Genomic DNA, 15,082 nt, shown 5'->3' on the forward strand with positions numbered 1-15,082 from the left:
TACATACATCCGATATTGCAAAAGGAAGAAAAGCCAACTATAAGAAGTCTCCCAGCACCAATGACAAACAACCTAGAACACACGAAGCATCCACATGCAGTGAAGACGGATGAGCAAGCAAACCATGATTTAAGAAATCAGACTGTCACGACCTAGTCAGCTATTACAACTATCAGCTGATATTAACCTAGAGATGGAAGAACAAAAGGATTGTGGAACGTGCACTGGCTTTATCATAGATACCTGAATATCTATTTGTTGTTGCTGTAATTTTTCAAGGTGTCTGATGTGCTGCTCCATAAACACATTCAGTTGTTTCTCATGATCATGACAATGTAATTTTTCTTGCTTATTCTGAATGCTTGTTTGGTGCTCTGCCACACGCTGTAATTGTTTATCAGTCTCCTGTAACTTATTAAGTAATTCTGCAACAGAATTAACCTTTGCTTCCAAGTCACTCTGTACCTAAAACAAAAATATCAATAGAATTTCTCATTATAGAAAGACCTAAGAGATTTGTTCAAGTCCTGAAAAGGTTATCTGCAGCAATTGTACTGAGACAGTGTTAAACCTGAGCCTTAACTCAGAATTTCTCGTGATCTTTGTTTTTAGAGTCACAAAATTAAAAGGCAAAAATGGAGCAGCCTGGTCTACAGAGTAAGTTACAAAACAACCAGAGCTTTGTAGAGAAACCCTATCTTGAAAAACAAAAACAAAAGACTAGCAACTGTGGTGTCCTCTTCCGGGTGTTCACAGTCTGAGACTGCGGTCCTACAAATACCCGCTACTGAGATGAGCTAACCCCTCCTCCTGTGCTGTGTAGAGTTGACATGCTGAGGTCCCACAATGCACACACCCCATCTGACCCCCAGCTTTTCTGTCTGTCTATGTACCTGTCCTTAAACCAGGTTTCCAGATCCAAGCTGTACAATACATGTCCTATGATCACAGAAGGATCTCAAGTTCAAGTCCAGATAGGAAGATCCTGTCTCAAAAAACAATGTAGGGATGCAACTCAGCGAGTGTGCTTGCCTAACATGCCTGAAGCTTTGGTTCCATCACTAGCACTGCATACACCAGGTGTGATGGTGTACATCTGTAATGCCAGAACTTGAAGGGTGGAGGAGATCAGACATGGCAAACAAAGATCAGCCTGGGATACATGAAACTGTCTAAAACAAACTAACAAACACCAGAACAGCTTTCGATAGCTCTCTAATATAAGGCTGGGGTAGGCCAACAGCTTCGAACTTGAGTCTTGACTCTATTGTCCATTAGCTCTAAAATGTTATGCCTATCCTGACCTATTTCATTTCCCCATTACAAACTGACAGGCTTGTCATATATGATATGATAAGATCATATATAATCCTATGGTTCATTCAGGACAACAGGTCTATTAGTACAGCTCAGTGGACAACAATTGCCTATCACTGCATAAGGGTCCTGGGCTTGATTCTCAGAGAATGAGCATCCAGAAAGTGGACTTTCAGTGCTACAACAAAAAAGGCTTGGTTTCTGAAACCAACACATTCACAAGGAGGTGATTTTCACAGCTTGAGAAATAATTCATACTCACAAATACAACAGTCTTTCAAAGTGGGACCAACTAGAATGTCCCTAAGTCTACCGTCAGACACAACCATCTGAATCAGTTCCGAACATACAACCGTGTATCGCGGTGTTCAGGGATGGGGGGGAGTAAGTACCTTTATCAAAGGAGCTGCTGTGGCAATGGCAGCAGCTGTTGCTGCAGCCACAGTTGTAGCGGAATCAATTCTATTGGGCGAAGTTTCAGTCTCCTGAGCAACAGTATTCTTTTCTGTATTCGAGTCTTCTAAAAGATGTACTTTCACCTCTTTAAAAACAGGCATGCTCTGAGCTCTTTAAATACAAAGAAATAGAAGTTTTTCAGGAATCTACATTGAGTCATTTGAAGAAATGCTGACTTGTCATAGCCTGGTAATGTCCCAAAAGTAGGTTCATGATTTTTCTTTTAAATGTTTATTTGCAGTCATGTGCAGTGTCTGTTGGAGAAGATGTGTATGTACATGTGAGTCAAGGGCCTCTGGGAGGCATCAAACGCCCCTGGAACTTGCACTGTGGAAGATTGAGTTGCCTGAGGTGGGTGCTATGAACCAAACTCAGTCTTCTGCAAGTGCAGCAAGCATTCTTAGCCACCGAGCCATCTCTCCAGCTCCATTTTCTTGATTTCTTTTTTTAAATCAAGGACTAGTGAGTAGCCTCCACAGTTCTTCCAAAGACCCAGTTTCAACTCCTAGCACCACCACATGGGGGCTCACAACCGTCTGTGCCGGACACAAAAACACCTGGCTACAGACTTCATGTCATCTCCAACCTTTCCACTCAGACCTCCACACTCCTGTCTTAGAACAGGAAACATCTTAGGCAACCCAGTCCCCTCTGCCCACTGTACTGTATTCCACCCAAGTTCACTTCCAACCCATTCCCACATTCTCTCTTCTCTCCCACCCTGATCCATCCATAGCAAATTTAAAACGAACTTAAAGAAAGCCCACATGCCCAGATCTCGTTTAAAGAATACCAACAATATGAAATACCAAGTCAGTTCTCTCCAAAACCTACCAGACCTATAAAAAGGCTTGCCAATGCGAATGACCTAGACAACAGCAGGACACTGAATTTACAGGAGCAATCATAAACTGCATCAAGACATTCAAGGAGTTTAGCTGGGCAGTGATGGCACACGCCTTTAATCCCAGCACTCGGGAGGCAGAGGCAGGCGGATCTCTGTGAGTTCGAGACCAACCTGGTCTACAGAGCAAGTTCCAGGACAGGCTCCAAAGCCACAGAGAAACCCTGTCTCGAAAAAAACCAAAAAAAAAAAAAAAAGAAAAGAATGGCCTGCAAAGTCAGGCAGTGGTGGCACAGGCCCTTAATCCTGGCACTTGGAAGGCAGACACAGGCGGATCTCTATGAGTTCAAGGCCAGCCTGGTCAACAGAGTGAATTCCAGAACAATTAGGACTGTTAAACAGAGAAATGCTGTCTCAAAAAACAAAACAGAATGGCCCTTGCAGGCTAGTGTATTTGAATGCTTAGTCACAAGGCAGTGACACTTTTTGAAGGGATTAAAAGGATTAGGAGGTGTGGACTTAGTTACCTTAACAAAATAGAACAGTGACTGAGACAGAAAAACACACCCAAACAACTACAAGAAACACCTGGAACACCAAATAAACAAGACCAGAAAAGAAAATCCCCACAGCATAGCACAGTTAATTTCCGAGCTGATTTCTCGGAGTTTTTAAAGCCAGAACGGCCTGGAGCAATGCATTCCAAGTGTTAAAAGATTTGGCCAACTTAGTCAGACTAGTAAATTCAGTTAAACTGTCTGCCATAATTGAAGGAAAAGAAAAACTTTCCATGACATAAACAGCCTAAAAAAATTATAACCAACAAATGAAACCTAAAGAAAATACAGGAAGCTTTATTCTGGGCTGAAGAGAGGAATGAACAGAACCGAGAGACGTGGAAGGAGATATAAAAGCATTTCACTAAAACACAAAATACCAAAAAAAAAAAAAAAAAGGAGGAAAAAAAAGCCAGAAATAATGGCACATGCCTTTAATCCCAGCTCTTGGCAAACAGAGACAGGCAGATCTCTGTGAGTTCAAAGCCAGTCAGGTCTACAGAGTGAATCATAGAGCAGCCAGACCACTCAGAGAAACTGTCACAAAAAAACAATAAAAAAAAGTTAAAACTGAGAACAAAGAAAAACCTTGAGTAAAAACTTACAGAAATTAAACAACAAAGCACTGAATGGGTCAAAGAACGAAAAGCTTCTTGGAACTAAATAAAAATTAAAATACAATACAATAAACGCTCTGGGACATATTGAAAGCAGTCTTATGGGGTTAATTTTAGCTCTGAGTACCTACATTAAAAAATCAGAAAGAGCACAAATAAATGCCGTAAAAAAGCAACTCAAAAATATGGAAAAACAAGAACAAACCAAATCCAAACCCGACAGAAAGAATTAATAAAAACCAGAGCAGAAATCGTTTAAATGAAAACAAATCCAAGAGCTGGCTCTCTGAGAGATAAACACATTGGCAAACCAATAGACCAACTAACCAAAAAAAGAGAGGACCTAATTAACAGAATCAAAATGAACAGGGAAACAGTACAGCAGACAGAACAAATTCAGAATATTGTAAGGTCAGGATGTTTTGCTCCTTTCTTTGTAATTTGGAGGATACTGACTCAAGCCTACGTGACAGCTAGCACACAGAGCAGAGAGACAGCTGTGGACATGACGAAAAGCCATGTCTCCTGGTTACCTAGGAGAAAGAATGCTAATGTATTTCCCCAAAGTTAAGTTTTGGTATAAGGCTGTTTGGAGAATAAACGAAGGAATTCTTCAGGATGTGAACTCAGGACAACATGAGGGACTACTGAGAAAGAATCTCCCTCCCTATGAAACCATGTGAGTCGTGTCTTTATTCCTGTCTCCTCCGTGCCGGTCCAGAGAGAGATAGTTTATGTTGGGGACTGGTCGAGAGAAATAATTGAGGGTCCGGGCTAGCATCAGACCCTGACACTTGGTATATGTCCAAAGGCCTCAATATTCTACTCCAGACAGTTGGTCAGCCATGTTCATTCCTGTTCTAGTCACAATATGGAAGCAATCTAAATGCCCCACAACTGATGAGTGGATAGTGAAAATATGGTAAATATGCATTACAGAATATTATTCAGTGGTTAAAAAAATGAAATCATAAACTTTGCAGGTAAATGGACAGAACTAGAAAAGATCATACTGAGTGAGGCAACAAAAGACGACAAATGTCGCACATTCTCTCTAATTGGAGGCCCCTGGCCCTAAATCTTCAGTTGTGAATATATAGCCAGTAGTAACTACAAAAACCAGGAAAGTAAAATAGAACCACTGCTACAACAGGTGGTTTGGGGAGCAAAGGAGAGGGGAGTAGCAGGGGAGAGTAACCTGATCAGGGAAAGGGAGACTGTGCCCACTCCTTAGGGAAGAGAAGGAGGCAGGGATGGAGTAAGAGGGAAGCAGAGTACAAATAATCTGGTATGAGGAATGGGGGGGGAGGGGCTCCTAGAGAGCCGGAGGAAGGGGAGCACAGAAGGTGGAGGAGAGAGTAAAGGATGGGGAAACAAAAAGGTGGGGCTCCCTAGGGAAGGGGAGGGAGGTGAATACGGGGGGGGGAGGAGGGAGGGGGAAATAACAATATGGATGGCTGAAAAGGCACAAGGGATAACACTTTTAACTATCTGCCTTAAAAAAACTGTAATGCAGATAATTCAGTGTATAAATATAATATATAGCTTTAATGAACTTTATTTGTGCTAACAATACTCCCTCTAAAAACCAAAGACCACGAAAAAAAAAAAAACCACAATATCAGACCTGAGAAGCCATTGTTGTTGGCCAGTGTTACCAGTGCTATCTAAGAGATTTCCATAACACACGGCCTATTGCTTTCACCCTTGGTTAGCCCCCCGAGCAGTGCAAGGTGAATCCCTACCGTTCAAGACACTATGTTTATCAGAAACAGGGCTCAGAAGCCCTGAGATGAAGCTGACCTTAATGTTTCTTCCCTGAGGTCTAACTTTCATGGTACCAGGAGGTGCCATACTAGCTTCCAAAGGAGAGAGGCAACCAACAGTCCGACCCAGCTGTGACACCCATAACCATATCAACAACCAGCATGGCAAGATAACCTTACAGGTGCACAAGTGGTACATGTATCCTGCTGGCAACCGAGCTCTCTCAGAGGACTTAGGACTTGCTAACAAAAGGGAATCCTGTCTGGTACTAGAAATCAATCTAACTAATCAGTACTAGTGAGATCATGGTTACTGGAGGAGAATTTACAACCAATAATTTACTAAACCAGCATGATCCCTAAGAATAAACAGACATTTGTCCTTATACCCACAAAGAAGTGTAGTATTCGCCTCCACCAAGGAAACTTTCCTTTGCAATGGATGGAGACCACTACAGAAAACCACAACCAATAAATACGCAGAGTTGTGGAGTCAGTCCTAATGGATACAACTACAAAACTCTAAAGCTCAGGGAAGACTGTTCAAGAGGGAGCAGACAGACTGTAAGAGCCAGAGGGTCGGAGACTTTGCTGTGACATTCTGTCTCCTAGGAATAACAAAAGCTACACCCATAAAGCCTCACCAACATGATCACCCAAACATGAGCTGAATAAGGAGGAGACCAATGAACATGCCAAATTGCATTCAGAAAAGCCCAAGGGGCCTCAGCCCTACACAAAGAACCACCATCAACTGAGTAAAGCCGGGAGAAGTGGCTCTTCCTGGGAAGAACACACCAACTGGTTCTCCAGTGCCAAGTGGTCAGCCCTGAAAAGAGACTACGAGTAACATATGGACTCATCAGGTTTTATCTGGGAAGTTATGTGTATATGCAAATACAACTCTGCATACAATAACGACTGATGAAAACAGAGACCATGAATTTGGAGAAGCATGAGGAGGATTATGTGGGAGATTTCAAGGGAAGAGAGAAACGTTTAAATTAAAATACAACCTCAAAAACAAAAAATAAAAGGCCAGAAAAGCAAAAAATTATAACATTAATGATATATACTACTATTTTTCACAGACTGACTGAAGTACTAACGACAAATTTAAATTATGTATGTGCAGTATATAATGTGATTTTTTGATACATATATACAGTGTAAAAATAGCACTATCAAGCTAATCAATATATCCATTACCTTACATAGCTACCTATTCTATGGTGTGAACACTTTAGATCTACTTTCTCAGTAATTAATATTCGCTGTAGTTGTCATGCTGCATAAAAGTTTTCTAAATTCTAGATTCGTCAATAAATGTCACCTAGCCTATTTAATGGCCACCAAACACACCACTAGGTGGTGTGCATCACAAGAGTACAGCAGGAGGAGCCTGTCTTAGTAGCTGATCCTAGCATGTGAATTCAATCCCCTTACCACAGAAAGAGAGCACAGCAGACAAACAGATACATAATCCCAGAAATATAACTGACTTCATTTCTCTTTTAAAGTTGGGCCACTGCACTCTCTGTTTAGACTCAGAGAGTGGTTAAGGACACCGACAGAACCTAGAAATCCCACGTGAGTCTACGTGGTGTCAGCAGGAATACGCCCATGAACAGCACTGGGCCCCTCGGCTTCCTTCTGAGCACAGGACGGTGTTCTTGTACTTACTGCTCTTTGATGCCGCTTCACAACTAAGAGAGCAGTTGTTCCCTGAGCACCTCAAACGTGTGAATTCCTCCAGGTCCTCCATCTGCTGACCTATCAGACCCTACTGAGTTGCCAAGTTTTCTCAATTATTTCATCATAATTACATGACAGCTGCCATAGGTAGAATGGGGAGATGGGGGATCTTATTTAAGATCATCTATCCTTATTTCTTAATTTCACCTAACGAAACTCAAGTCCAAGGTAACAGGATTTACTTGACCAAAGCCAAAGGTTTGATGAAGGACAAACAGAGCTAATTAAGGGTTCAACTTCCATAGCTTTTCTCATGGTACTTCAGTTTCCTCAGATTAGCCTGGGCCTCACCTCATAAACCCCCTTCTTCTAGCTGCCCTACTTTACAACACATTGCTATTACGTGGCAAACAATGTCTACGTGGACTCACAAAGCTCTTCTTCTTGAAGACACAAACCACAAGGCCCACAACTAATTGCGAGCTTTCCGCTCTGTACTCTCAGCCTTCTACCCAACTCACTACTTTCTTCTTCGGATGCAACACGGTCGCTGCCTTTTCAACACACCTGTCTTTGTACACCTGTCGATCTCTCCCTTTCCCTCTGAGTTGCTGCATGGTTTATATAGCTGCACGGCACAGTAATCCACTGAATGCACCACTCTTTCCTATCCCAGTGCTAGCCACTCATGCCTGCCTCTGCATCCATCACTAGATACGCTGAGCTTTGAAATTATCATAGTGAGCAGCACGGCAGAAGGCAGAGTGGGAGCTGCATTAGAATTCGCTGTTATCAAGATATATTCGCACTCCCAGCCCATGCACGTCGGCAAGAGCTGCACGGCTAAGTGAGTTACATCCCTAGCCCTGGACGTCATTACAGTGCATCTTAAAACACTGCTGTGTTCTCATCTTTTCACATAGGCTAAAGCAGTTTCCTTCAGACTTACGAGTGTGTCGGTAAACAAAACTTACTTTTGCTTTAGAGCAGTTCTCAAAGCATCTTTCTGTCCCATGGCGTACTGCGAAATAAAGATGTCATTGGCTGAAAAATCAAGACACAAAGATATATTTCAGATTCTGGGGGAAAAAAAAAGCCAAGATTGAGGGCTAAGGATGTAAGTTCAGTGGCAAAACACTTGCTTAGTATGTATGAGGTCATAGGTTCGATCCCTGGTACTCTTTTAAAAAAGAAAGAGCCAGGCATTGGTAGCTCATGCCTTTAATACCACTACTCAGGAGGCAGAGGCAGGAAGACCTCTGTGAGTTTGGTGCCAGCCTGGTCTACAAGAGCTAGTTCCAAGACAGCCAGGGCTGTTACAGAGAGAAACCCTGTCTCAAAAAACAAAAAACAACAAAAAAAAAAAAAAGGAAGGAAAGAAGGAAGGAAGGAAGGAAGGAAGGCAGGCAATTTGCTACTCATGTCTACCACTCTCAGAATGCAGAGGCATGAAGTTCCCCCAAGTCTGAGGCTAGCTTATCTACCATAGTAAGTTCTAGGCCAGCCAGGGCTATGCAGCAAAACCTGTCTCTAAAACAAAACAAAAATTAAAAGGCAGATGAGATAGCTCTATTGGTAACCTGCTAGTCACACAAGCATGAGGACCTGAATCTCAACTCTAGTACCAACATAAAAACCACTGCAGTGTTTTAATCTCCATGCACAGAGAGAGAATGCCAGATGAGCTGAATTAGTGAATTCCAGGCTCATAAGAGACCACATCTTAACAGATTACAGGGAGAGAGTGAGCCAGACACTTGATATCAACTCTGGCCTCTATTCATGCAAACACATACACAAGACCCTACACAAGTACACACGAACATGTATGCATGCACACATATATACAAAATGAAAAAACATTTCCAAGTAAAAGAAATGTTTAGGGATTTAGTAATAAAATTTATCAATTTTAAAGATTTATTTTTATTTTATGTGTATTGGTGTTTTGACTGCATGTATATCTGTGTGAGAGTGTTGGATCTACTGAACTGGAGTTACAGACAGTTGTGAACTGCCATGTGGGCCCTGAGAATTAAACCCAGGGCCTCTGGAAGAACAGCCAATGCTCACAGCCACTGAGTCATCTCTCCAGTCCTGGATTTATCAAGAAAGGTAAGGAACAGATTAAATAACTAAGCAATAATATAACAATCATGATCCTAAATACTAGAAAATAATATAAAAATAAAAATGAGCAGAGACAAAAGCAGAATTTGTTCTAACTCTAAAGGAAAAACCACTTAGAATAAAACAAATTGCTTTAAAATTTGTCAATAAGTAAAAATTTTCAAGACTAGCAGGATGGCTCAGTGGGTAAAACGCTTGCTGCACAAACCTCATGACCCGACTTCTATATATGGGACCACCACAGCACAAGAACTGACTCTTAAGGCTGTCCTCTGTCTGCAAGAGAGCAAGGAAGATAGCTGAGAGGGTTGCAGGGAGGACAGAAGAAACGATAAAGATATATTATAATCTCAAAAACAGAGATATAACCTCAAAAGTAAAGAGAAAATAAGAAAGATAACGTATGTCTAAGACAGGTCGTCCTCTGTGAGCACGAGAGCGTCTGTACTCACCCCACAGAGAGACAAAACACAAATAAAAAACTAAACAACAAACTTTTCAAAGCACGTTTTTATCTACTACCATATCACAGATGACTTGAAGCTTGAATTCAGAATACATAAGTAAATATCCCACATACAGTTCTACATGGCATCCTCCCTTAATTCCAGCACTCAGAAGCCAGAGAAGCAGCCAGATCCCCCAGTACTGAGAGGAAGAGTGGACACAAGCTCCTGTGCCTAATTCAGAAGCTATCTTTGATCAATAACCACTTGCAAATAAAAAATTAGTTTTCTTCAACAGAATCTGTAAATTCACAGCCAGCCTAGTCTACATAGGGAGTTCTAAGCTAGCCAGGGCTATAGAGTAAGACACAGTCTCAAAAATGGAACAAAAAATAAATATCCCATACCAAACCTTTGCAATGAGTTCAAAATAGCAAAATAGACTTCTGTGCAAATCCTTTAAAGGATTTTAGATTCTATTAGTAAGCTAATTTGAAAAGAAAAACTAAAATTAAAATAGCAGGAGCTCAGGATATATACAGAAGTAGATTTTCCTAGCGTGCATGAGGTACTGGATTTGATGCCTCACACAAAATAAAGAAATAAGCCAATTCTGGGCTGGAAAGATGGTTCAGCAATTATGAGCACTGGCTGCTCTTACAGAGAACCTGGGTTCAATTCCGAGCACCTACACGGTGACTCACAACCCTCTATAACTTCAGTCCCAGGTACTCTGACCCCCTCTTTTGGTCTTTTGGGCACTGCATAAGTATTGTATACAGACAAACAAACAGGCAGGCAAAAGACCCAAATACACAAAATAAATACATTAGGTTAAATTTAAAAAATAAACCCAATTCTATCCTTACAAAGAAAATGCTGACACAAACTACAATATGGATAAGCATAAACACACTGTGCAAACTCAAGTAAGCCAGACACAAAGGTTAGAGACTATACGATGCTACTTCTATGAGGCCCATGAGGGGTCAAATTCAGAGGCAAATGTAAGGAGTTCAGGGACACAGAGCTCAGCTGGGGAGAGGAGAAAGTTCCAGAGGTGAGAGATGGTGACAGTCGAACAACAGCATGGATGTGCTTAATGTCACAGAACTACGCATTCAAAATCGACAAAACAAAAGTCTGTCAATATATTTTAATTCAGTTGTAAAAGTCAACTATATTAATTTACCTTTTCCTGTGCTGTTCACTTCTGTTTTATTCAAAGGCAACCTCGGAACTACAGCGTCTTTAGGAAAGTCCTTTGGGCAGAACAGAAAAGAGAAGACTAAATAAGCTTTACAGCCATCACTCACAAAGTCACAGTGGCAGCCCTCTGACTACCACCATCAAGCGAGGCGGGTCTGCACGTTCTGTTCACTCCACTCCAACACTTCAGGATGCATAAGTCTGAAGCCACTCGGAGATTTCTCAACGACCAAGCAATGGGATATCAGAATAGTGAATGAAAAAAATAAGCAAACAGAAATGGCACAGGATTCTGATTCAAATCCACATCTGAACATCTCAGTTGCTTCGGCTCAGAGTGATAACCCGACTCCAGGATGAGTGTAACAGTACAACACTGCAGACTAACCCAGCTTTCAGGCACTGAGCTTATCTGTCTTAGGAAGCTCCGCTAAGTAGGTCCCATCTACAGTCCAACAGCTTTCTGCTCATGGGTGCAATCCTAGAAGGCATCTCTAAGACTGGTCGGTGCCAAGTGAGACGCGAACTCTTAAGGCACTAGGTCGATTCCATGATGCTCTCCACCTTCCTTTTCTCTGCCAAGGCATAAATGGGAAGGACACAAACAGGGCTGGGACATGGCGCAGCAGTTAGAGCACTAACTACTAACATGAGCAGGAAGACCAGAGCCTGGATCCCCAGAACCAAAGGCTGAGGCGAGGATCCCCAGGAGCAGGTGGTCAGCAAGCTCTGGGATGAGAGACTCTGCCTCAATGAGCTAAGGTGGAAGGACAAAGGAGGATGCTTCCTGACAGCAACCTCAAGCCATAACATGTACACATACCCTTGACCCTACACACACATATGAACACACACATGAAAATGGAAAAAAACTTAATTTAAAAAAAAGTAATTAGGGGCTGGAGAGATGGCTCAGAGGTTAAGAGCACTGGCTGTTCTTCCAGAGGTCCTGAGTTCAATTCCCAGCAACCACATGGTGGCTCACAACCATCTGTACTGAGATCTGGCGCCCTCCTCTGGCGTGTGGGCATACATCGAGGCAGAATGTTGTATACATAATAAATAAATAAATCTTTTAAAAAAAAAGTAATTAATGATGACAGGTGTTAATTTTCTAAGCACCAATAAGACTAGCATCACAATAGATATATTTAACGTTCTACTCTTCAAATACAGTCCAAAAAGCATGTCTGGAGGCTGGACAGTGGCAGTGGTGGCACAGGCCTTTAAATCCCACCAGCACTTGGGAGGCAGAGGCAGGTGGGATCTCTGTGAGTTCAAGGCCAGCCTGGTCTACAAGAGCTAGTTCCAGGACAGGCTCCAAAGGTAGAGTGAAATCCTGCCTCAAAATTAAATAAATAAATAAATAAAACAAAAAAAAAATGTCTTGAGCTGGAAAGCTGGCTCAACGGAGGAAGGAGCTTGCTGCCAAGCCTAACGACTCAAATTTGATTACTGGGACTCACATGAAAAGAGAGAATAAACTCTTGAAATTTGTTTTCTGACCTCCACACACAAAAATGACCTATGCATGCCCACGTACCTATATCTACACAAAATAAACAGATAAAAATGTGATAAAAATAAAATGAACAAATGAAAAACAAAACATCTCTTCATATGAAGTACCTAAATAAAATATGTTGTTAACAAAACATAATTTAAGAATTTAATAGTGCTAAAGTTTTACTATGACTTAGCATCTCTTTACTTACACTTTTACTGGATACAGTGGGATTTCCTGACAGAAGCTGGGAATGTTTTCTGGCAGAAGTTAAATCCAGTGAGCCTAAGAAGACAAAGAAAGCAGTGAGTGTTGCTTTGTTGTTTTCACCACGCACTGAGACCGAGGTCTCCATCTCTCATGTGAGCTCTAGCACGGGGCAACAGGTCCAGTCTGAGTGACTTTTAAATCACAACCTGACCTGCAGCACCTGTACAGACAGGCATGATACAAGAACTGAAAGCTCTGTAGTAATTTAAAAAACAAATGTGAAGACACTTCCCTGTAAAAGAAAATACATGTAAATACATTACAATGAAAGACGTTATGGCTGATATTTAGGAAAATAAGGATCAGTCAAAGCAATGAACTAGGTGAGATCTAAAATGTTGTAGGAGGGGTTGAACACCTCTTATTGCAGTACTTTAACGTGAATTTCTGTGTTGAGGCTAGCCTGGTTATAGAGTTACACAATGAGACCCTCTCTTGACAATTTGTTCCGGGGCTGGAGAGGCGGCAAAGCAGAAAAGAATATTTGCTGCTCTTGCAGAGGACTAAAGTTTCATACCCCGATAGCCCACTATCGGCCTATAAATCTAGCTCTAGGTAGATCCAACTACTCTGGCCTCCACGGGCACATGAACTCCTGTGTGTGTGCATATGCACGCACACGCGCGCGCGCGCACACACACACACACACACACACTTGAAAATATGTTTTTCTGAAAATTCTAAAGGGTATTTATTCAACGTAGAAAAAAATATGTGATTCACCAGAACAAACCCATATATAGCGAGCCACGGTACTTCATGCCTTTAATCCCACCATTTGGGAGGCGGATTTCTGTGAGTTCCAGACCAGCCTGGTCTACAGTGAGTTCGAAGCCAGTCAGGCCTCTACAGTAAAACCCCATCTCCAAAACAAACAAATGAAAACACCAGACAGACACAAAAACCTGGCCTGACAGAAGCGGCTATAGCGGCTCTCCAAAAAGCATCAAGTATATTGCTGTTCTTGCACACACACTTCATTAATATGATCCTTAAACTCACAGGTCTAAACAGCACCGCTGAACTGTAAATACAGAAGTCACCAAAGACTGAGTTATGCATTTCTCCTATGCCAGGTCGCATAGCACGGCCGGAAAGGAAGCTAGAACATTCGGTAAATGTTAAACAGGTTATCCACGCTCACTGTATCTATCATGGGTGTGAACAAGAACGGGATGCAGAGTCCACACCACAAAGAAGTACAACAGGAAATATTCAAGTTTCATTCATTCTACATACATTTTGTAGACTGTCTGGCTATTCCTCCAGTAACCAAGTTATTTTTCAAACATCCGTACAAACCAGATTTGTATCTTACACTTGAGAAGGTAAACACCAGCTACAGATGAAAACAAAGCCTAACAGTTTACAGAAACATAAACTGGTTGGAAAACGGCAACGCTTGGAATCACGTACCATTTAACGTTCCATTTGAGCCAGTCCTCATTCCAAGAGCAAGACGTTTATTTGCAGACAATGCTGGAGGAACACGGGGAAGCTCATCTTCCAGCACAGCTAAGGTGGCCCCTTGCTTTGGGGAAACCACCTCTCGCAGTCTCCTCGCTGGCATTTTAACCCTTCTCCCCCTTTCCTGGCTAAACTCAAAGTTTTTCATATGGCTAGTCACAAAACAAGTCCCGTGGATCTCGTAACAGAGGGACTTTCTTCTGGGTTCACAGATTTGAAAATACAGTTTCGCCTCTTTAAAGGAAAAGGAAAGGTGGAAGTGGATTTGATGAGGAATATTGGAATTCCAAAAATGATTGTGAACTTAAAAAAAAAAAATCTAGATAACGATTCCACAAAGCTGTAAATTTCAATTTTGACGTGCAACCCAGGACTAAACACGACAGGAATGTCTTATTTACCTATTAATCTCGCCGAGTATGTTAATACACCAAGGGAATAAATCTGAAAGGAACTGTACCAAGAGACGAGAAGACGCTATGGGAGCCGTACTAGCTCAGCCCTCCCCGACACCCTGGGCTGCTGCAGAAAACCCAAACAGACGCGGAGGCGGGCTTGAGATGGGCGCCAAGACAGCGCGCAGGGGACGTTAAATAAAATCCTGATTGTGAAATATCACCCTCGTGCGAGCTGAGTAGCTTTCTTCCTACGAGTCCGGACGCGATTTCGGACAGCTCGATTTAGCCCACCGCGGCCCGCAAACACGCCGCCCTGTCTTTTCAGGTGACATCAAATTCGGTTGCCCGCGCGTCAACACCCTCTGCCCCCCAAAACCCGCCCTTGAGACTTAGCACGCCTGCGTGC

At 42.2% G+C, this 15,082-nt stretch overlaps 1 protein-coding gene across 2 annotated transcripts in view; it reads right to left on the reverse strand.

Annotated features, from left to right (window-relative positions):
• Positions 1–15,032, reverse strand: part of Kiaa0586 (KIAA0586 ortholog) — a 94,389-nt gene extending 79,357 nt beyond the window's left edge. Inside the window, exons 1-6 of one of the 2 annotated variants that reach the window (XM_041658236.1) lie at positions 14,228–15,032; positions 12,753–12,826; positions 11,021–11,090; positions 8,227–8,296; positions 1,710–1,884; positions 244–465 (exon numbers count right to left, since the gene is read on the reverse strand). In XM_041658236.1, coding sequence (XP_041514170.1) covers positions 244–465; positions 1,710–1,884; positions 8,227–8,296; positions 11,021–11,090; positions 12,753–12,826; positions 14,228–14,426 — 810 coding nt within the window. In that variant the 5' untranslated portion in view covers positions 14,427–15,032. The remainder of the gene's footprint in view (positions 1–243; positions 466–1,709; positions 1,885–8,226; positions 8,297–11,020; positions 11,091–12,752; positions 12,827–14,227) is intronic. The other variant, XM_041658237.1, reaches the window with a different exon arrangement.
• Positions 15,033–15,082: the final 50 nt, after the last annotated feature.

This window comes from Microtus oregoni, unplaced genomic scaffold, assembly GCF_018167655.1.
Source record: "Microtus oregoni isolate MIOR12 unplaced genomic scaffold, Mior012 000009F_ref0000495, whole genome shotgun sequence".
In the NCBI taxonomy this organism is placed as follows: Eukaryota; Metazoa; Chordata; class Mammalia; order Rodentia; family Cricetidae; genus Microtus; species Microtus oregoni.